Source organism: Prionailurus bengalensis, chromosome C1, assembly GCF_016509475.1.
Source record: "Prionailurus bengalensis isolate Pbe53 chromosome C1, Fcat_Pben_1.1_paternal_pri, whole genome shotgun sequence".
In the NCBI taxonomy this organism is placed as follows: Eukaryota; Metazoa; Chordata; class Mammalia; order Carnivora; family Felidae; genus Prionailurus; species Prionailurus bengalensis.
Genome location: NC_057345.1, coordinates 201,865,280 through 201,886,696, shown reverse-complemented (window position 1 = coordinate 201,886,696; position 21,417 = coordinate 201,865,280). Strand labels below are relative to the sequence as shown.

Below are 21,417 nucleotides of genomic sequence, written 5' to 3'. Positions count from 1 at the left end.
TCTGGGTGGGAGCTGTCCACTTGCCTGGGGTGCTGAATGCAGCAGCAGCGGCGGCGGCGGCGGCGGCGGCAGCGGAGACAGCTGAGAGCCTTCTCCGCTCCAGGAATCTTGTTTCCATTCCTCGGACGGTCAGCTCACCGCCCCGCCACCTCCCTTCCAGCACCACCCCTTTGGGAATTGAGCCAGGGGGGCAGCAGTCGCGGCGGCGGGTGCTGAGCAACGGCGGAAGACGAGACAACACCTGGCAGCAGCCTGGAATCTGATTTGCTTCCTCTCGCCTTTTATAAGAGATATATTTATATACGGTTTTGAGGAGTCGCGAGGACCAAGCCGGAGCCAAGTGCTGGCTGTCTCCCACCTCGGCCACACGGCTTCGTTTCCCCCTCCCCACCTGCAACTGGCACCGCAAACAAGCCTTACCTCGTTGCATCTGCGAGGAGGTAGCAACAGCGAGCCCAACCAGCCGGAGGCAGCGGAGAGGAGGGAGGGGCGTGGGGGGGGGGGGCAGAGAGCCGGCCGAGGCCGCCCTTTGGGGGGGGGGTAGTGGGGGCAGAGCTGCCGTGAAGACCCGGCAGCCGCCCTCCTCCACCCCCGCCCCTCCAGAAGCACTCTTGCCTGATTGAGAACCGAATTGTTATTCTTCCACTAGTTTCATTTCATTTTTTATTGCCCCCCTCCTCACTCCCCAGCCGCCCCCACCCCAACGCCTGCCTCGCCTCCGGTTGCATGGCAGCGCTGCCCGGGCGCGGGGGCTCAGAGCCGGCCCCCAGGGAAGGAGGAGGAGGAGGAGGAGGATCATGAAGCCGGGAGTCGCGGCCGCGCCGGACGGCGAGCAGCAGCCAGAGGACGAGCCAGAGCAGCCCCCGCCCCGGAGACACCGGGACGCCGACCAGCGTTCACTGCCGCCGCCACAGCAGCATCAGCGGCCGCGGGCAGACTCGGAGCAAGAGGAGGAGGGCGACAACGGCCCAGAAGAGGAAGAGGAAGAGGAAGAGAAGGCGAGGCCACTCACCCTCCCGGATCTGCCCTTCTCCCGGCCCTTGCCCCTCGCCCGAAGGGACCTTTGATGGAGCCAAGGGGAAGGGGCCGCGGATTTACAGACTACCGCAGGGGTGGGCTGGGGGCTGAGATCATGTAACTACTCCTTCCTCCTGTCTCTTCCCACACGCCCCTTTTCTCTACCCCTTCTCTCTGCTCCACTGCCTCCCGTCCCCTACACACACACCCTTCCTCTAGCCAGGATCTTCATGCTCAGGAAGGAAGCGGATCTGCAAGGGTTAAACGATCTTTCCTCCCCCCCCCCCATTTCTTTCCCCCTCCCCAGCCCATTATGTTCCCACTTCTATTCTCCTAATTGGCTTTTCCCTCTTTTGCGCAACCCTTTGGCTGCGGAGGCAAAGCACAAGCCCCTTGCCCAATTTCACCTGCAATCCCTCCTCCCTGCCCCCTCACCCCCCCCATCCAACTGCTCTCTTAAAAGCAACTCTGGTGCTTCTGGGGATTAATTGCCCCAGTTTTCTGCCCAGGAGAATTAAAACTTCTCCCAACCTCCTCTCCCTCCCCACCTTACACTCCCCCCACCCCCCACAACCGATTACCTGCTACCTGAGGAAAACTATTTCTCTCTGCACATGCAGTACTCAATTTTTCACTGGGCTGGTTTGCCCTAAGCCCAGCTCAGTCCACTCTAAATTTGATTTATAATCTTCCCCACCCTTTTATACAAAAGAAAAGAGATTTCCCATTGCCTAGGAATTTGAGAAGAACCTAACAATCTTCTCCTGGGAAACTTTCTAACAACTAGACCTTGATCTCAAGCCCCAAACAGCCCTTCCTCAACATTTTTTAAAACCCCCCTTCCCCTCCCAGTGCCCCAGTCACAGGCAAAAAGGAGACACCCTGAGCAAAGCTAAGGCTGGTGGGAGGGAGGAAAGAAAACCTTTTTTGTTGTTGTCGAGCTTTCCAGGGAGAGTTCAAAATCAGTGACTCACAGTTCTAAGTCCTGGGGGCAATTGATTTGCTACTTGGAGGGGGTGTAAGAGGAGCCAGTGAGAAAGCAGATCCCCCCCCCCCCATAACACAGCTTTGCTGTGGACCCCCCACCCCCACCCCAAACCATTCTACTATCTTCCTCTGAAAAGACTCCAGCTGCCCCTCCCGGGCTCTCTGCTTCCACTGGGCACATGCTGATGCCCCTGAGTGGACTCTTCTGGTGGTGGTGCTGCTGCTGTGCCCGCTCCTACTGTGGATTGTGCGCCCCGGCTCCCCAGATGTTGCGCCACCAGGGTCTCCTCAAGTGCCGCTGCCGCATGCTCTTCAATGACCTGAAGGTTTTCCTACTGCGGCGCCCCCCTCCAGCGCCCCTGCCCATGCACGGAGACCCCCAGCCCCCCAGCTTGGCGGCCAACAACAACACCCTTCCGGCTCTAGGTGCCGGGGGGTGGGCAGGCTGGAGGGGCCCTCGAGAAGGGGTGGGCAGGGAGACCACTCCTCTGCCACCTCCACCACCTTTGCCACCTTCTTCTGTGGAAGATGACTGGGGTGGCCCAGCCACAGAGCCACCCGCCTCGCTGCTCAGCAGTGCCTCCTCAGATGACTTCTGTAAGGGGAAGGCTGAGGATTGCTACTCACTGGGCAGCAGCCTGGACAGTGGCATGAGGACCCCGCTCTGCCGCATCTGCTTCCAGGGGCCGGAACAGGTGAGACCCCTTTTCCCTTTTCCTGCTGCCTTATGGTGTCCTCAGGTCTTGCAGATAAGTACTCACCTGCTTGCCCTCGGGAACGATTGTGCCGTCTCTAAGGGCTCTTCAGTGATGTTTCTTTTGGTTAAGTTTGTCCAAAAGGTGTCTGGTTCCCAGCAGAGCCTGTTTGGTGGCTGAGTTGTACCCCAGTTTTTGCATTTTCCTTCCAATGCTAGTGTCTCCAATTCCATCCCAAAACTCCATAACCATCCTCAGAATAGACGATTCAGAAGTCAAAAGTGATGAAATGAAGGAACGTGGTGGTACATTCATGCTTGTAGCCGAGATATCTTTTTATCTGATTTGTTGTTTGCTGACATTCCCCCCAGCCCGTTTTCAGTCCCAGATTTAAACTTCTTCCCTCTTTGGAGGGACATGTGCAGACATCTTGTCCTCTTTCCCTTATTCTCACAGACTGAAACACAACAAGCCTGACCCTATTCTTTCACTTTGAACTCCCCCCTCCCATATTACATTGACACCCTCAGGAGTATGTTTTAGCCACTGAGGAGGAAATGGAGAGAGATTCTAGGTCCAAGAAGACTCTACAATTTGCTAAGACACTTCTTGGCAGACTCAAGGTTTTCCTAGTTTGAAAGCAAATAGGTAAGCAGGTTGAGAGTGAGTTGAAGGGATATGGAGAAGGAAGAAAGGGAACCTTGTCATATCTACTCCTTTTCTCAGGCCTGAAGCACATCAACTTAGAATGTCCCTTAAACTCTCCCCATCCAGGATAGGGGATGCCAACTATAATCATGAGCCAATCTTGCTAAGTCTGAAGGTCCTCCCTACCCCATTCACTCAAATTTTCAGACAGACTCCTGCCAGCCCTTCCAGCTCCACTTCCAATCTAGTGTTTTCTAGAGGCTGGAGATAGCAGGTGGACATTCTCCCAAAGTCATGAATTGTGGCAACACTTACCACAGAATCCCAGATGGAAAAGACTCACCTGAAAATTTGACCTAGTTAGTGATGCTGGAGAAGGAACATTCAGTTGCACCTTGGTCAGGGTTGTGTGGTTGCTCAGCCACTTTTTCAGTAGTTTCCCAGAAGTGGAGGGAAGACTTCTGGGTGTTTCCTGAGCAAGAGGCAGAGCATCAGGATGCCATGCCAGTGATCCTGAGTGGCTCTGGCTCTTTCTGAAGGCTTGCTCTCTGAGAGATAGGCTTAGCTGACAATTTCATTCATTTCACCTTTGCTCTGAATGGGCAACACACTTCTGGGACAGATGATGACTGGGATCCCTACTTGGGCATTATGAAAGGAGGTGATGTGGATCTCAGTGAATAAATGTTTCTAAGGGGCTGAGGGTTGGGTTCCTTCTTCTTGTGACGAGGCTTGCCTGGAGTCCCCAATGAAGTCCTGCTCAGAGCTGAGGACTCTGTTAGGTGAGAAGGTCCAGGGTGCCTGCTCCGTGCCTTTCTTCCAGCCCTTCTCTCCACTTCCATTGGTGGGCCTCCAGCAGAGGCACAGAGTGGAGGGGCTTGGCTGGCAGCAAGAACAGGTCTTACTGTGGGATGCTCCTGCTCAGCATTCTGCCCCAATCAGGAGCCTCATCTTTTCCAAAAGGAAGAATTATTTAGCTTCCTAACTCCTTAAGCTGTTTCTTTCTTCTCCCATATGGGTTGGCTTAGGTCTACATGTCACCGAGGCTGCTGGAAGTGTGGCTTCTGGCAAAAACAACCTTGTCTCTAGAAACCGGCAGGACTTGGAGCCTTTTCTGGATGATATTTCACCTGCTGTGTGAACTTCCTCAAATTGCTTTATGCCTTGGGGCCCCTTTTCCAACTTCTGTGATTTAGAGGCACCTTTCTCTGTCCTCCTTTTTTCCTTATAAGTCTGTTAGGAGGATTCAGAAGATAATGAGCCTGAAAACATCTTGAGAAGGATTAAAATATAATGGCAGGTATTTTGATCATGGGAAAGCAGTATTTTGTTGAAGAAAGAAGAAGAAAAGGATCATTAGGGCTATTGTGAAATACCCTCACGTGATACAGGGTCTAGGCAGAGGTTAGGAGTTTCCTTTCTTCTTCATTATTTTTATGGTGTGTCATAAATAAAGCATTGAATTAAAACACTAACACAATAAAGGAATGAGCTCTATTATTATGTGCAAGGAATAGGGGGGTCATGTTAGCACATTAAGACTGGATTCGGTCAAGCACTTCCTGCACACGATGATGATATTTTGGGGGTTTGCATTATTTGTGCAAGGGCCAAGAGATTTAATGAGATTGTGCTCTCATAGTAATAAGAGGAGCATGTGTTAGATATGAACACATTTTCCCACTTTTACTTGTTTTTCTTCACAGGATATCAGTGAGGAAGAGCGACAAAGGGGAGATGGGGAAAACTATTTAGAGTAGGAAGAGAAAAAGACAGAAAGTAAAGAGCTGAGATGTCAGTATTTCATTTTCTGTTCAGGAAGCAAGCTATCCAGCAACTGTCCACATGTGGCTGTAAGGGGAGGGCAGTCTGCAATCTCAGTGGCTGAATGTCTTGGTCTTTTCTTTGCCCAAACAAAGGAACCAAAGAGCTCCCTGGTCATTTGCCACTACTCCAAGGGCTAAAAGACTGCCCTAAATGAAGATTTGGTCTCTTCCTGATAAGGGTTTGTAATGTATGGGGTAAGGGGCGACTGGAGGAGTCAGCCAGTTCTACTTTTGCACATACCTATAATGGACTTTACACTCATTTGTTCATGCATTCTTTTACCTAAAAAATGTTTGTTGGGAACCTACAGTGTGCCAGATGCTGTTCCAGGCTCTGAGTATCCAGGCATGAACAAAATAGGTGAGGTCTCTTCTCTTCTAAAGGTGACATTCTAGTGGAGATGCAGGAATAGACCAGTAACCTAGTAGATAAATAAAGCTATTTCAGATGGTGTTGAGTACTATGGTGAAAGTCAAATAGGAGAATGACTTAGACAAAAATGAAAGGGAGGGTTTGAGAAAGAAGCATCAACATTAGAAAGAGTGATCAGAGACAGCCTTCCCAAGAATGTGCCATCCGAGCTGGCCCTACATGATGAGAAGGAGGCACTGATGCATAGGCCTGGGGGAAAAGCACTCAAGGTGGAGGAAATAGCAAGTTCAAAGACCTGAGTGTGAACAAGCTTAGCATGTTTGAGAACCAGAAGAGAGGACAGGAGGAGGCAGATGGAGGGTGTGTGTGAACAAATGCTTTGAAAGCCAACTTGGCTCCATGCTTACAAGCTGACTGAGTAGCCACCCTCCTCTTCCCAGCCATTCATTTAGGTTGGACAGGGGTCAAGGATACATGGAAGTGTGGGACAAGAGCCCAGCTGGCAGCTCTTTACTCTCTGTTTCTGACTGAAACTGCACTGGTTCACTTCGATGGACCATGGTGGATCAGCTGAGATCTCTGAAGCCAGATGGCCCCAGTTCAAGGCATGAACAAGTAGGACAGCCTCTCTCCGCTTCAGGTTCTTCCTCTGTAAAACAGCAATAATAATGATAGTCCTCAATTGATGGTCATTCTGAGCATCAGATCAGTCACACAGAGCCATGCTGTCACAGTGTTTTGTTGTTATTATGTCAGAGGCAAGACAGTGCTCCTTCTGCCTCATTTAAAAGGAAAAGTGTGCCCCATTTCCCAGTCTAGTCCCTAGCAGGACTGCTGTGATTGTGGTCTGGTGTGATAGTAGATTGCTTCCTGTGCACTCACAATCCTCTAGGTTCAGAGTGCTGCTTCTCTATTTCCATCATCAAAAGTCTCTATTAAGTAAGTGCCTACCTATGCCTGCTGCTCTGGCAAGCAGTGTCTGGAGACACAGGGCAGATGTGGCCCTGCCTTCCGGGAGTTTCACAATCTAACCCAGACATCACAGAAGCTGATAGGGATCAAGAACACAGACAGTGGGTCACAGGGGAATTATAGTAATATTGGATACAAAAAAGAGACGTGTGCTTAAAAGTGGCTAGTGTGTGGGGTGCCTTTTCAGAGAGACAAGTGGAGGAATGTGCTACTTTTCCCCCAATTAGTCAGAGAAGGCTTCTCTGTTTCTGCTGAAGACCAAGTGAGAAGAAATAGATGTAGGATGAATTTAGACAGCTGGAAGCAGAAAAGCTGTGAGACACATGGATACCTCGACAAAGAGGTGAAACCATCTCCTAGGTGGAGTCAGCTGTGGAACACCTAGAGGTTGCTACAAGGATGAAATCCATCATGGCAGTGGTGGGGGGGCACCTGCTTTGGACCTAATGGAAAAGTGGAAATGAGTCTGGGAGAGATTAACTTGCTTGGCCTGCCTCCCTTATTCTTCCTGGGGTTGGCTTCCCTAGAGCTCCACATTGAGAAGGGGCAAGAGTACTGTGAAATATTTCAATCAGTGTTTTAGGTCCTGGGGTAGTAAGAGAAGAGGTTTGCAGTGCTCAGGGGAAACTGGAGACCCAAAGATGCATTAAGAACCTTGGGAATGGAGATGAAGGAGAGAATTTTAGGAGAGGCCCATAGAGTATATTATTTTTCTTAGTGTTCTGGTTCGATTTTACACTGTGTGTGTGTGTGTGTGTGTGTATGATTATTTAATTAGTATCAGTCTCCGCAGAGAATAGGCCTATCCCTAACATTTATTGACTGTAGAGCAATAGTATAGGTGGGGGCTCACATACCATAAGCCAAAGTATTTAAAAGTCATAAGTCCAGCTAACAAACTGTTAAATAAAATGAATTTTATCTTCCTATCTTGGCAAATAAAATGTCAAAACAACCTGGAAGACAGCTTTGAATTTAAAATTATTGGATTCCTTATAATTCTGTGCTAGCCAAATGGGGGTACCTGGCCCTTGGTCTACAGGCCACTTGGATTCTCTTTCCTCTGCTGGCTACATCTTGCACCAGGATCAGCTTTTGTCACACATGCGTGGACTCTCCAGCTGGCTTACCCAAGCTCTGTCCATCCTAACCCTAAACAGTTTTCCCTTGCCCCTCTCCTTTTGAACCTGAGGAAGAGAAACCTGAATGCTCTGGAAGCAGGCTCATGTCTGAATACACAGGGATTCCAGGGTTCCAGGTAATTGGAGCATGTTCTAGAAGAAGGGTATAGCTCCTTGACCTCACAGACTTCCTATGCAAAGGTTGCAGCCGAAAAAGGGCCAGAGTGGGGCCTTCTATAGCAAGGGACCCTTTTGCCTGGGTCTAGGAGAAGCACTGCAAAGGGATTGTAAGACCCCTGGAAGCAGCGACTTGTGTGTGTTTTCACATCATTGGGTCATCAGCTCCCAAACTACTGCCTGGCACCTGTTTCACACTCAGTAAACTTTTGTTGAATGAATGAGTTTCTAGAGCTCATCCAGTGGGCAGCTCCACAGGGAGGGGGACTGGGGAGAAGAGACTATCAAGGAGAAAAATATTTGCTGGCACCAGGTGCTTGAATGTGTGCTATGCAGAAAGGGCAGAACTGTTCTGTGGAATCACAAACGGCAGTGCCTTGGCTAGTGATGAAATCTTCAGGGAAGCCAACTTGGGCTTAATATTAGAAAGAACTTTCTATCAAAGCTGTCTTGGGACAGCTATACTATCTTGGGATAGTATAGGCTGCCTTAGAAAGGGGCTCAAGTGGGGGACTGGAACTAGTGACCCTCAAGATCCTTCCTGGGCTTGAAAGTTGGGGTTCACTACAATGAGATTGCTTGAGGGCCCAGTAACATTTTTAAAATTTTTTTAAATGTTTATTTATTGTTTAGAGAGAGAGACAAAGCGTCAGTGAGGAAGGGGCAGAGAGAGAGGGAGACACAGAATCCGAAGCAGGTCCAGGCCCTGAGCTATCAACTCAGAGCCCCAAACAGGGCTCTCACTCAAGAATCTCGAGATCATGACCTAACCCAAAGTCGAGGTTTAACCGACTGAGCCACCCAGGCACCCCTCCCAGAAACATTTTAATCTAAGCGGAGAGAGATGAACTTGCATCCTTTTTCAATTCAAGGGGTCATCTTGTCCCCATATCTAATGCTAGTGTACATGGCATGTACAGATGTGCCTTCAACAAAGATCACAAAGAATAGTCTCTGTCCTGTGTTCATGGAAATCCCAAGTTGTTGGCAATCATGAATTTATACCTGGCACATATCACAGTAGGAAAGCAGCATGTCGTGAATGATAGGCAACAGATGCCAACATGGAGCTAAGGATGCAACACCATCCCAGAAAAGGGGAAGCCCAGTTAACCCCTTCCCAGAGTCATGAGAGGGCTGTTTTCATTTTTCCATCTTGGATCTTCCATGGTAGTTTTTCCATTCCTACTTCGGCTAGTCTTGGTCCTGTTTGAACTGAAAGCTCCAAGGACCCACCCAGGGTTCTCACCAGTGCACTCTCATTCTTTACTAGGAGATGATGTAAGGATGCTCAACCTCCACCATCACATCCCTGGCTGCTTTCCAAATTTAGCTATCTATTGTTTTTACATGCACATACATGCACACACATGCGTGGGAATAAAGCACTAAGTGCACCTGTCTCACCTTCACAGGAAGAATTAGGGATTGGAGGAAAGGAGGCACCTGGTGTCTTGACAGGTGTGGAGTGATTCTCACCTCAATTGTCTGTAGATCCTTTTCCTGGTGTTCACTTTAGAGTCATGCTTCCTCACTTGCCAGCCTGCCTCTGCTTGTGATGGTTGGTTAATTTATTGGGTGGAGCTTCTAGCTGAGCCCCTCCCCACCAGAAATATACTTAATAAAGCTGGTAGGGCAGGAGTAAAATAAGGATTTCTAAAGAGCCTGGGAGGAGAAAGGCCAGATACTGGAACTCTCTTTCTCTCTCTCCTCCCCACCCCCCAACCACCGCCATCCTCTTTTCCAGCTGGTATGTTGGAGAAGCCCAGCTGTGGCCTGTGAGTTGGGGGAGGGGGAGCTGGTTCGAAGGGGGAGGGGCTACTCTAAAGAGTGTGGGAATGAGCGAGCTTCTTCTTGTTTGCTGGGAAGGAAGCCAAGTTGGAAGTGAGCCCGGATGTAAAGGAGCTGGCAAGTGAATACTGTGTGGCCTGAGTTGCACACCATCCCCCTACCGAGTGTATCAATGTGAGATGCAGTCTAAGTGTGCATATTGCCTATAGTACACGTTTGATACCTCCCTCTGCATATGTTAAAAGTAAAAATGGGGTGCACATGGGACTGGCTACCTCATAACAAAATAGGCAAAATTGAATTAGTTACAATTTGAGTTCTGGTAGATGCAAACTGTCAGAGAAAAAGAGGATTCACAAATATGGGCTCTAACTCCATGATTCAAGCCCTCGAGGGGGGATACACAGGTCCCAGTTTTGGACCTAGCTCATTGCTCTCATGAGGATTTCCCCAGGTTCCTGCTCAGAGATGTTGAGGTGGACAGATCAAATTAGTTTCCTTCTTTATGGAATGGTCACTTTGGATGTGGTGGAAGTGAATCAACGTCAGTTTCTGCAAAAGAAGCCTCTCATAGCCACCCATAGTGGCCTGTATGACTCTGCATGCAGTAGGAGCTCAATATTTGTTGATCTCTTGGTCTCTTTCCTGGCACATGTTCATTCCAGATTCATAGTGCTATCTTTGGTCCCTAGTGTATGCATGGTAGAAGGTATATTTGTCTTTGTGTGTGTGTGTGTGTGTGTGTGTACATGTGCACATATGTGTATGTGACTGTATGCAAGTTAAAAGGCCAGGCAAAAGGGATATGGATGCTGTCTTGAGACCCCCTCCACCCCATCCAATCTCCTTTTCAGATTCTATAATGACAAATAGTGATGATTCTTTTTCTAGTAATCATAGTGATCACTGTCCTGGCTTGAGTCCACTTGGCCAGGAGCAGACCTTTTCTTATTCTATTGCTGAATGATGAGAGGAACACAGGCTTTGAAGTCAGAAAGACATGAATTTAAATACCAATTTCGACCCTACCCAGCTGAGTGATCTTGGGCAACTTACTTAACCTCCCTGGACTTTGCTTTCATCGTTTATAAAGCAGGAATACAATACTCAACTTGAATACTCATCATAAATAGTGGCCATGCTGTATTAAAGTTTTAGGAACATAGCAGCTGTTCATTAAATGGGAGCCATCTATACCTCCATTCTGTCAATGTGGCTCAGAGACCTGGAGTGGGGCCCCAAGATCTTACTGCTGCCTTTCCTACTACTCTCTCTTACTACAGCCTTAAAAAATCAGATGCTATAAGTAAAGCTGTACTTTGACCACACAGTAAACCCCCAGCTGTTTTTGTGCCTGACATCAGGGATCCAGTTCAGATCACTGTTCAGATCCAGTGTGTCTGTTTAGCTGACTTTTTGCCTCTGTATTGCCTCACTCAGTTCAACCCCTCTGCTCTCCTGCTCAGGTCTCTCATCCCCAACATAGTTGTCTTTATCTATCTCCATCACCACTATGTTCCTGACAGATCTTTATTAAGCAGTACTCTCTTCTTGGCAGGAACTGTGCAGAAAGACACTTTCCTGGACTCTGAGTCCCTAGAGGCCAGGAGCAGACTCTGCACGCAGAGGAGCATGTAGAGGAAGTGGCAGAAGAAATGCTTGCCCAACGTGTGACAGAATGGTGTTTGCCTTCAGGGTCATCCTTAGACTAGTGTTTTTGAAAGCCTGGGATGAGATGGTACCCCCGACAGACACAATGTTAAATAATGTTGGTCGTCAAGTGAGAACGTTGTTCTCTTTTCAGTTTGTTTTCATGCCTTATGATTATGTCTAGGAGAAAATCTCACTGGAGTGATAATATGTCTTTAACACCTTTTTAACACTTGTCAGTCTTCTTTGCAAACAAAGAGAAGTCATCAGCCTTAGAGTCCTTGGACATACAGTAATATCTAGCTAGAATTTGTTAATCTTGTTTTGTTTGCAGTTGTGGGCATCTGTTCTGTTTTTTATTAATCGACTATTTTGAAAAGCAGTTCTAGGTTTGAAGCAAAACTGGGCTGCAAGTACAGAGTTCTCATGTACTCCCTCCTTGTGAACCCCCCAACCCAACCTCATCTTGTATTAGAGTGGTGATTCGTTATAATGGATGAACTAACACTGACACATCATTATCACTCAAGGTTCATAGTTTACATCGGGCTTCATTCTTGGTGTCGTAGGTTTGAAGGGTTTTGACAAATGGATAGTGGCATGTATCTACCCTATCATTATAGTTTTACTGACTTAAAAATCCCCTGTGCTTCACCCATTCATCTTTTTGCTCCCACCCTCGGATTCCTGACAATATAGCCTGGCCTCTTCCAGAATGTCATATAGTTGGAATTATACAATGTGTAGCCTTTTATGACTGGCTCCTTTCACTTAGTAATATGCATTTACAGTTCCTCCATGTCTTTTTGTACCCCGATAGTGCATTTTTTTTTTAGCACTGAATAATATTCTATCGTAGAGACACAGTTTGTCTATTCCTTCTTTGGTAAATGACATCAGTTTTTTATTTATGGTAGTGACAAAAGTCTTTTTTGGAAATAAATTTATTGAAGTAAAAATGTAAGACAGAGAAAAATGTTAAGTATGAAGTAAATAATAGGATAGATGGTACATGCATATGTTAAAAAGTGTATGCAACTGAAGTTTATGTGATACGGTTCTGTGATGTACACTTTATAATAGTTCTGAAACATTTGTGGATACCAAGAAGTGCTTCAAGAAGGGGGAAAATGCAGAGTTGGGTCATGCACATTCCATGGCATCCTGGAATCTGCATTTTCAACAGCTGTTTTTGACAATTCTAAAGTAGGTGATTCAGGAATACTGTGTGTTAGGCAGCAGTTTGGAGGGGCAATAAAATGGGAAGGAGAGATAACCTCCAGCAGACCTGAGGTTCTCAGACATACAAGGAGCAGGGAGCTGGGCACTGGAGGGGCAGGGAGGGCACAGGGCCACGTGACCAAGAAGGAAATGACATGTGTCACTCAGGGCAGAGGCAGGAAGGGATATATCTTGCCTCTCTCTCTTTCCCTGCTTCCTTCATCTGAGAGCTATATGTTTCAGACGGGATAGACACAAGACGGAAACACTAACCCACACAGGATTGTAACACGAGGGAGATGGAAACTTTGATTGTGTTAAGATGCTGAGACTCAGAGCTTTGTCTGCTGCCCAGCTAATGTTAAATTCCCTGGCTAATACAACCATTAATTCCTACTTCTGAATCATGTTCAGAGAGTATTCCTGAGTCAAGTCAAATCAGGGACTCCTTAGGGAAGTCCGAGGGTCTCAAAGGAAGGCAATAGGAAGTGCACAGCTTGCCACCCCATAGCTCACTGAGTCCCCACAACGACATGCGTCAGTTCACGAATAACACATCACTTTTGCCTATAGCTCATTGGCTGGGTCTAGACACATGACTCTACCTAATAGCAGTAGGGATGGGGACTGTCATCCTCCTGGGTGCCTGTGAAGAGAGGAAACTCAGATGTAGTGAGCTCTAGAAGTCCCCCTCAACAGTATTAGTACCTCCCTCTTAGGGTTGTGAGAAAGGTAAATGAAAGAATGAAAGGTAAATGAAAGAAAGGTAAATGAAAGAAAGTCTTCTGTCTGTACCATGGAGCAAATAAAAGAAATACTTCATAGCACTGCTGCAAGAATTTGAGTAGACAACACTTACCGCAGTGAATGAAGGGGCTCCCCATAAACACGGGAAAGAATATGAAAGGTAAATGAAAGCATGCAGAACACGGCTTGACCCACAGTAAGCACTCAGGAAATGCTAGTAGTTTTGTTATCATCTTCTCAGTTCTACAAGGAGGAAATTGTGCCCAGAAATATCCAAGCCCCTACTAGTTCTGCTGTTCTCTTCATGCCATATCAAGTGGGGGAGCTGTACCTGGGGCTGGCATACCATTTTCCCCCCCACCAATAGCTGTCTGCCTAGAAGAATGAACTTAGAACTGGAACTTAAAGACCCAATCAGGGAAAGAATTTGGAAAATAGGAGAATGAAGACTGTTCCAGGCATAGGAACAATGGAAGCAAGGAATCAGAGATGCTTTTGCAGAAAATTGGCAGGGTGGATAAGAACATGGCGTCTACATAGCCAAGCAGAACATCTTTCAAATCTCACTGTTGCTGTGCGGTCACTGTGTGACCTTGAGCAAATCATTTACAGGCCCAGAATCTTCATTTCCTCTGCTATAGAATGGGAATGATAATAACAGTATCTGTTTAGAGATTGCTGTGAGGCTCAAATGATATAACACATGTGAAACTCTTGGCACAGTGTGGAATGAAAACATACGATAAATTTTAAAATGCCCAATAAACATTAGCTCTTGATGTTGTTATCTGATCTCACTGACTCTCTATTGTCTTCTTCAAACTTTCTTTGAGAATTTCTGCCTTGGCGTGTGTGTGTGTGTGTGTGTGTGTGTGTGTGTCTGCTTGTGGCTGCTGATCTCAGGAGATGCTTCCAAGACATCATAGGGGTAGATGAAGCTAAATATACCAAAGCACTGCTGGTAGACTAAGTAAAAATTATCTCACAGATATACATACTTTCCCCCCAAATGTGTGGAAGCCATTGTGATGAACAAAATCAAAAGCATCCTTCACGTTAATGTAGCATCTTGTCAATAAGTATATTCTCCATCAGTAGATACTCAAACTACAATTCTGGTCACTTGAGGGCTTGTGAAACTTTAAGCATTAAAATGGGTCTAAATTGAGGGATATTCTACAAAACAACCAGCCAGTAATTTCCAAAAGTGTCAAGGTTATGAGGAATGAAGAACAATGAGGGAAATGTCCCAAATTAGAGGAGTCTAAGAAGATGATGATATTTAAATACAATGTGTGATTCGAATTAGATTCTGTACCAGTTAAAGGACATTAGTGGGACAGGTGGTGACACTTGAATAAAGTGTGTAAACCAGTAAGCAGTATTGTATCAACATTAAGTTCCTCGTTTTGGTCATTGTACTATGATACATGTTAACCTTTGGGGAAGCTGGTTGAAGGGTCAATGGGAACTCTTTGTGCTGTTTTGACAAGTTCTTAGATTAATCTGAAATTATTGCAAAATAAAAAGTTAAAAAATAAAAATAATTTAAATGGAGATGGTTACTCATACGTGGAAAAATTGGGAATTACTAGTACCGAAAAAGGACCATGGGTTACAAAAACCTCGTTTAGAATTTGGGCTCTAGAACTTCCTAGCTGTGGATTTCAGGCAAATCATTAAGATCCTTTGAACTTCAGTGTCTTCTGTCTGTACCATGGAGCAAATAAAAGAAGTACTTCATAGCACTGCTGCAAGGATTTGAGTAGACAACACTTACTGCAATGCATGAAGGGGCTCCCCATAAACACGTGCTCTCTGTCTGGTCTCTCCTTCCACCTCTATCCAGGGAGGGTGATAAACATGCCTTGCACATTTCCCTCGTTATAAGTACTGTGTGCTAAGTGCTTTGAGATTGACAAGGTGATGCCTGAGCTGTGAAAGTGTTGAGTGGGCAATGAAGTTTTCCCAATATGGGATCTTAAGCATATAAACAGAGTTAATAACCATCAGCAAAAACAGCGTTGGCCATTATGCAGTGTTCTTTAGCAGTTTTTAACCTAACACCCCAAAAGGAGCTCTTTGGCACATCGAGTGAGTGTGGGTTGTATATTTTGATACATCCTGTGGCGATCCCTCCAGGAGCTGAAGAATTAAGCCTCCATGTAGCAATGTGCTACTTTATAAAGGAAAGCTTTCTAGTACTGGGGCGCTGAGTTATTCAATGTGTTTCGAAAACAGCTGCCCAAACCAGGCAGCTGCAGGTGAATGAGAGCAGGTGTGCGTGGGAGTGCAAAGGTGTCCACTCCTGTTGGGTGCATGTTTGTGGGAGTGAGCAAGAACAACGAGGAGGGGAGGGAGTGCGGGTGTGTGTGCACGTGGAATACAACTAATTCAGAAGAAAAAGACATTTGAAGGTGTTGATCCTTTGGCTCTTCCAGCCTTTTGCATACCTTTGCTCCAGAGAGAGCCCAGAGTGTCTAGTCTTTGCAAAGTCAATGGTGATGTTTTACATAATACACACTGCCTTGTCTCTTGCTTTGAATACCCATTAAGTGCTTCCTAGGAAAAAAAATTAGTTTGGGACTTTGGACAAGTATATAATACAATTTCAAAGGTTCTTCCTCTCCACCCCCCCCCCAAAAAAAACCCACATAGAGGTTCTTCATGATTTAAATTAATTTTCGTCTTTCCTATGAATGTAAAGGAAGTAAAAAAGTGTTTATCTGACATGATAACTGGAATTTGTTTCCAAAAAATCCAGTGACTATAGATGATACAAGACTGATCATATGTTTAGAAGTGCTGAAATTGGGTGATGGGTTCATTCTACTATTTTCTCTACTTAAAGCTTTTTCATTACATTATATTTTGTTTATATTTATATGTATTATAATTATGTATATTTTATATATTTTCTCTACTTTTATGTGTGATTGAAACTTTCTATAATAAAAAATTGACATATTATTTGCTATAAAAAGACAATTTTTTAATTTTTTACGTAAAAAATTTTAATGATTATTTTTGAGAGAGAGAGAGAGAGCACAAGCAAGGGAGAGGCAGAGAGAGAGGAAGACACAGAATTCGAAATAGGCTGCAGGCTCTGAGGTGTCAGCACAGAGCTCTACGCAGGGTTTGAACCCATGAACCACGAGATCATGACCTGAGGTAAAGCCAGATGCTTAACCAGTTGAGCTACCCGGGCACCCCCAAAAGACAATTATTTTTATTTTTATTTATTTTAAAGAGAGTGGCAGAGAGAGAGGGAGAGAGAGAGAGAATTCCAAGCAGGCTCTGTGCTATTAGCACAGAGCCTGACACAGGGCTTAATCCCATGCCCTTGAGATCATGACCTGAGCCAAAATCAAGAGTCAGATGCTCAACTAACTGAACCACCCAGGTGCCCTTAGAAAGACAATTTTTAAAAGGTTTTACAAAAGAGGAGATGAAGTTACCTGAGGATGGACAAGATAGCTTTGGGCACAATAATGCTGGGGACCCAAGTCAAAGATAGAACTTGAGTGTCTCCTACTGGGCACTTCATTAGTCTTGCTCATTGAGGGGGAATAAATTTGATGACATCTTAAGGGGTCTTCCATCCCCAAAGGTCATGATTTGAAGATGAAAATGTCCTGATGTCCATTTCCTTTCTGGTCCACCTGGTCTGGTGGCAGCAAAAGGATCAGTGTGACCATTGACTCAGCAGACAGTGACTGAACACAGCTGGGTGCCAGGTGCTGGAATGTGGAGATAAGATGGGGAGCTCAGAGTCTAGGAGATGTCACAAGATGACATGATGATTTCCTTGACCCAGGGTTGCATCCATTGTGCTTGCTGAATGACTGCATAGGACAGGTGACTAGTGATGCCTGAGAAAACTGGACAAGCACTGCCAGACATGCTAATCTTCAAGTGGCCAAATAGGGATGAGAAGGAAGAATTCTTCCAGTGGAAGTGTATGACAAAGTATAGCAATACAAGACCTACCTCATTCTCCTCATTAGAAACAGATTCCTTTCCACTTGGCCTCATCCTTTCTCCCTCTCATTGCTTTTAAAATTGCCCTGCTATGTTTTAAGACCCAGTATAGCTTTCCTCAGAGAGCTGGGCAGATTAAAGTGTGGGCAGGGTGCAGAGAGGGGAGGGGTGAGCTTACTCCTCTCTAGCAATTACTCTCAATGCTGGCTTCTCTGGGCTTGGTTCTAATGACCTTTCCATAATAGGAGCCTTGTGGTCTGGCGGTGCTTGGGAGCCACCTGCCTGGGAATAGTAATGCCACAGAAATTTGCATGGTTAATTGAACTCAGTTTTTATCTGGGAAGCTTCAGGAGAGTCTGGAAGGACTCTTGGGGTCCAGGAACTTCCTTATCCTATAACACATGCAGAGGCACTAGCTCATATTCCTGTGGTAAGGAGGGACAAGCAGACAATATTTTCCTAATTTTTAGAATTGAGAAACTAGGATCCAGAGAGGTGAGGTGTTGTGTTCAAGACGGAAGGCAAATCCTTAAGCTGGAGTCTCCTCTTTTCAGACTGGAAAATACCAGTAAATATCTTAGAGCCTCTTTCAGCCATAAAAGTATTTATTCATTCACTTCCTAACACACTCCTCTATTGCATTAAAGTGTTAATTTACCAGAACATTTGGAGTATGGAAAAGATTAGGGAGGGAGCATGGGCAAGAATAGGGCATTCCAAGAAGAAGTAGGAGGTTTTCCAAAAACTTGGAGGGTGGAAAGGAGTGCCACCCCCAGGAGGAATGGAAAAGCCCAGTTCTCTTCAAGACATAAACATTCACTCATCTTCCTTTCTTTGCGCCCTCTGGGTGGTGAGGTTGGGTCTGCCTTCCACGGACATTGACTGCAGAAACTGTGAATCTTGCTTAGCTTGACTTATCTGTACCCGTCCTAGCCTAGTCCAGCCTGGCTCGCACCAGGAAGCTGCCTCACTTAGCCCACTTGAGGAGGAGGACACAGGGGTCCCCCCATTGTGGGTGGCCACCATGGCAACCACCACTTCAGGTTGCTGGAGAGTGCAGCAGGTTGACAAAAGGGGTGTAGAGCCCAAGAACTACAAACATGTGGAGGTCTGTGTTTCACTGTGGTTGGTAGACAGTGTCTCTTTCAAGGTCCAGGCACATTTACCTCTTAGCCTTCTAACCTACAGGCCATTTTTGGCCAGAGAGTCAAAAAAATGTCATTGATATAGCCTGGCCCCTTAGTTTTCCAGACCTTCAGTATCTCTGGCTCTCCCATTTCTCTGTGCTTGCTCATATCTGTGGAGATCAGGGAGACACAGAACCAGGATACTATGTTTGCCTATCTTTTTTTCCTTTTTAAGTAATTATTTTTTTGAGAGAGAGAGAGAGTGCACGTGTTCACATGACTGGGGGAGAGGCAGAACGAGAGAGAATCTTAACCTGGCTCCACACCCAGTGTGGGGCCTGACTCCGGACATGATCGCATGAACCAAGAGATCATGACCTGAGCTGAAACCAAGAGTTGGACACTTAACTTACTGAGTCACCCAGGTGCCCCTCTTTTTTCCTTTTTAAATTGTCATTCCCCAGTTGTCATCAGCATTATTGCTACCTATGTACATGCTACAAAATGTGAATAGGTTTTGTTGCTTGTAGAAGAGTATGTTGGGAGAAAGGGAGGTCCTGTCAATTTTGAGATCAAAGGAATCAACGTCCAAAGAGGTTACAAAGATGTTTCTTTGCTACTGTTCTGTACACACACTGAGCCAGGCGTAGGTAGTGTAGCCACGAACAAAACAGACAAGGCCTCAACTCTCATAGAACCTGCAGTCTAGAGGTGAAGTCTGGTGGAATTATAGGCCCCTGGTCATGCTAGTGGTCCTGGTAGGCCCTGGCCATCCTGGGCAAATGCTCTAGCTTCTTTTGGCACAGTTCTGTTTATAGCTCTTGCCTTCCCTCTGCTGACAGGCCTTCGTCCTCTCCTGGATAATGCAAATGTCTTGATCAACTTTCTAGTCTCTTCCCCACTGCATTTCTGCTTCAAATATGCACGTTTTTTGTTTTTTGTTTTTTGTTTTTTTTTTGCATTTGGCAATATCTGGCATGAAGCAGAACTACCAGGGGTAGCAGCAATCTCTGTTTTATGCCTATTGTTGCTCTGTAAACTCTCCAAACTCTGAGCAAGTAATTAAAGGTGTGTTAAGTGTGATGACGGAACTTCAGTTGTTATATTCCAGGAACATACTATGTTGTTCCAGGAACAACAAAACGATGAAATAGAGATTACCATCCTTTGCTCCCCTTATGGATGTGGAGGCAGACTCAGAAAGGTCTTGTATCTATGTTGGTTTGTAGGGCTGGAGTTTAGATTCTGGGCTCCTGGCTCCTAGTCCAGTGCTCATTCCACCATTTAATTAAAAATAATTAAATCCAGCAGTTATTTTTTAAGCAGCTATGATGTGCCAGGCACATCCTGCCAACCTTAGGAATGTAGAGAAAGAAACATGGCTCCTTCTGTTAGTGGCCTTTCAGAGGGATAAGTATGTGAGGGAATTGTCGCAATAACAATGATGGAGAGATATTCTAGTTACAATGTAGGAAGAAAAGAGGGAAGGGTCAATTCTGCCTGAGCGAATCAGGTGGGTGGCCTCACACACAAGAACCTCCAGCTGGTGCTAGGGGAATGGGCAAGAGTTCACCAGAGACCTGCAGGGGAAGGGGCAACCTGGCACCTGAAAACTGAGGTGGTGTGGCATGGTGTGGTGGTCGTGGTTCACACGAGGAACATCAGGAGACAGGAGGGCAAGGACCAGAGGCCCTTGAGCATGTCCAGGGTGTTAGCTCCACTAAAGCAACTCCTTGCAGTAAGGTGGTGAGGAAACATCCAGACCAGACCCTGACTCCACAGAATGAGTTCTGAGCAGTTCACTCTCCTGCTTCTTACTGACATAGAAAAAAGCTAAATGCCTTCAGTTTGGTGACAACTATTGGGATTTGGACCTAATCTTTCCTTCCAGCCTCCAGCCTCCAGCCTCCAGCCTCAGCACCCCTACATCCCATCAGCCTCTCTAGCCCATCCTTACTGCCTTCCATTTTCCATTCCCTGAACACATCCCTTGGCTCTCTGCCTTTTGATTCCCATTCAAAGGCTTTGTTTCATTAGGGACATCTTTCCCTTTTTCCTTCACCAGCCCAAACTCTAACCACCTCCAAGCCCTACCTCACTTGTCACCTTCTCCAGGAGATCTCCCTCCTGTATTTTATCTCACCCTGGCTGTGCTCCCATAGCACTTACCACAGGCTGCCTGCCCTGTTAGCACCAGCTGCCTCCATTTCCTTTCCCAGTGGAAGGTGAGCTCAAGAGAGCTTGTTCCACATGCATAATTCACCTTTGTATCACTCGCTGTGCCTAGCAGTCATAGGGGCTCAAAAAGGCAATTTAATGTACAGAATCTAAGCCAAGTAGGTATTTGAATACTTTCGTGGATCCACTCAAGAAAAGCATTTTTTTTTCCTAATCAACATTTTCCCCTTTCTGCTAATATGGGTGCTGTGGACTGAATTATTGCTCTCTCAAATTCACATGTTGAACCCCCAAGGCTCTATGTGATGATATGTGGAGATGGGGCTTTAGGGGGGTAAAAGGATTAGGTGAGGTCATGAGGGTGGGGCCATCATGAAGGGATTAGTGCCCTTATAAGAAGAGATACCAGAGAATTTCTGGCTCTGTCTCTACCACAGTGAGGACACGGCAAGAAGGTGGCTGTCTGCCAGCCAGGGCTCTCTGTCTCCAGAATCCAGCTGTGCAGGAACCCCAATCTTGGACTTCTATCTTCCAGAACTGTAAGAAATAAATGCCTGTTGTTTAAGTCACCAATCTGTGATATTTCGTTATGGCCGCTGAGCAGACAAATACCATGGGGGAGGGGAGATCTATGAAGAATGTTTTTAACCATCTCAGTGGCTGGCACATCACCCTCCCTATCGTTCCTTCAACACACTCAGTGCTGCTTCTGAGACTGGGAGTTAGTCAGCGAGCAATCAGACATGCCCCTGCCCATAAGGAGCTTGTCTTCTCACTGTCAGAGGCAGAAACCCCAGGACACTACACAGGTGGAATTGAGCGACAATTAGCAAAACAACTAGTCTTCAGGGATTTTAAGATCCTGAAACACAGAAAAGGCTGAGGACCTGTCCCAGATGGCAGGAG

General features: G+C 46.2%; 1 protein-coding gene across 1 annotated transcript in view; it reads left to right on the top strand.

Annotated features, from left to right (window-relative positions):
• The first annotated feature begins 2,174 nt into the window (after positions 1-2,174).
• The window catches only part of MARCHF4 (membrane associated ring-CH-type finger 4), a 108,429-nt gene continuing 89,186 nt past the window's right edge, over positions 2,175-21,417 (top strand). Inside the window, exon 1 of the mRNA XM_043577763.1 lies at positions 2,175-2,699. Coding sequence (XP_043433698.1) covers positions 2,184-2,699 — 516 coding nt within the window. The 5' untranslated portion in view covers positions 2,175-2,183. The remainder of the gene's footprint in view (positions 2,700-21,417) is intronic.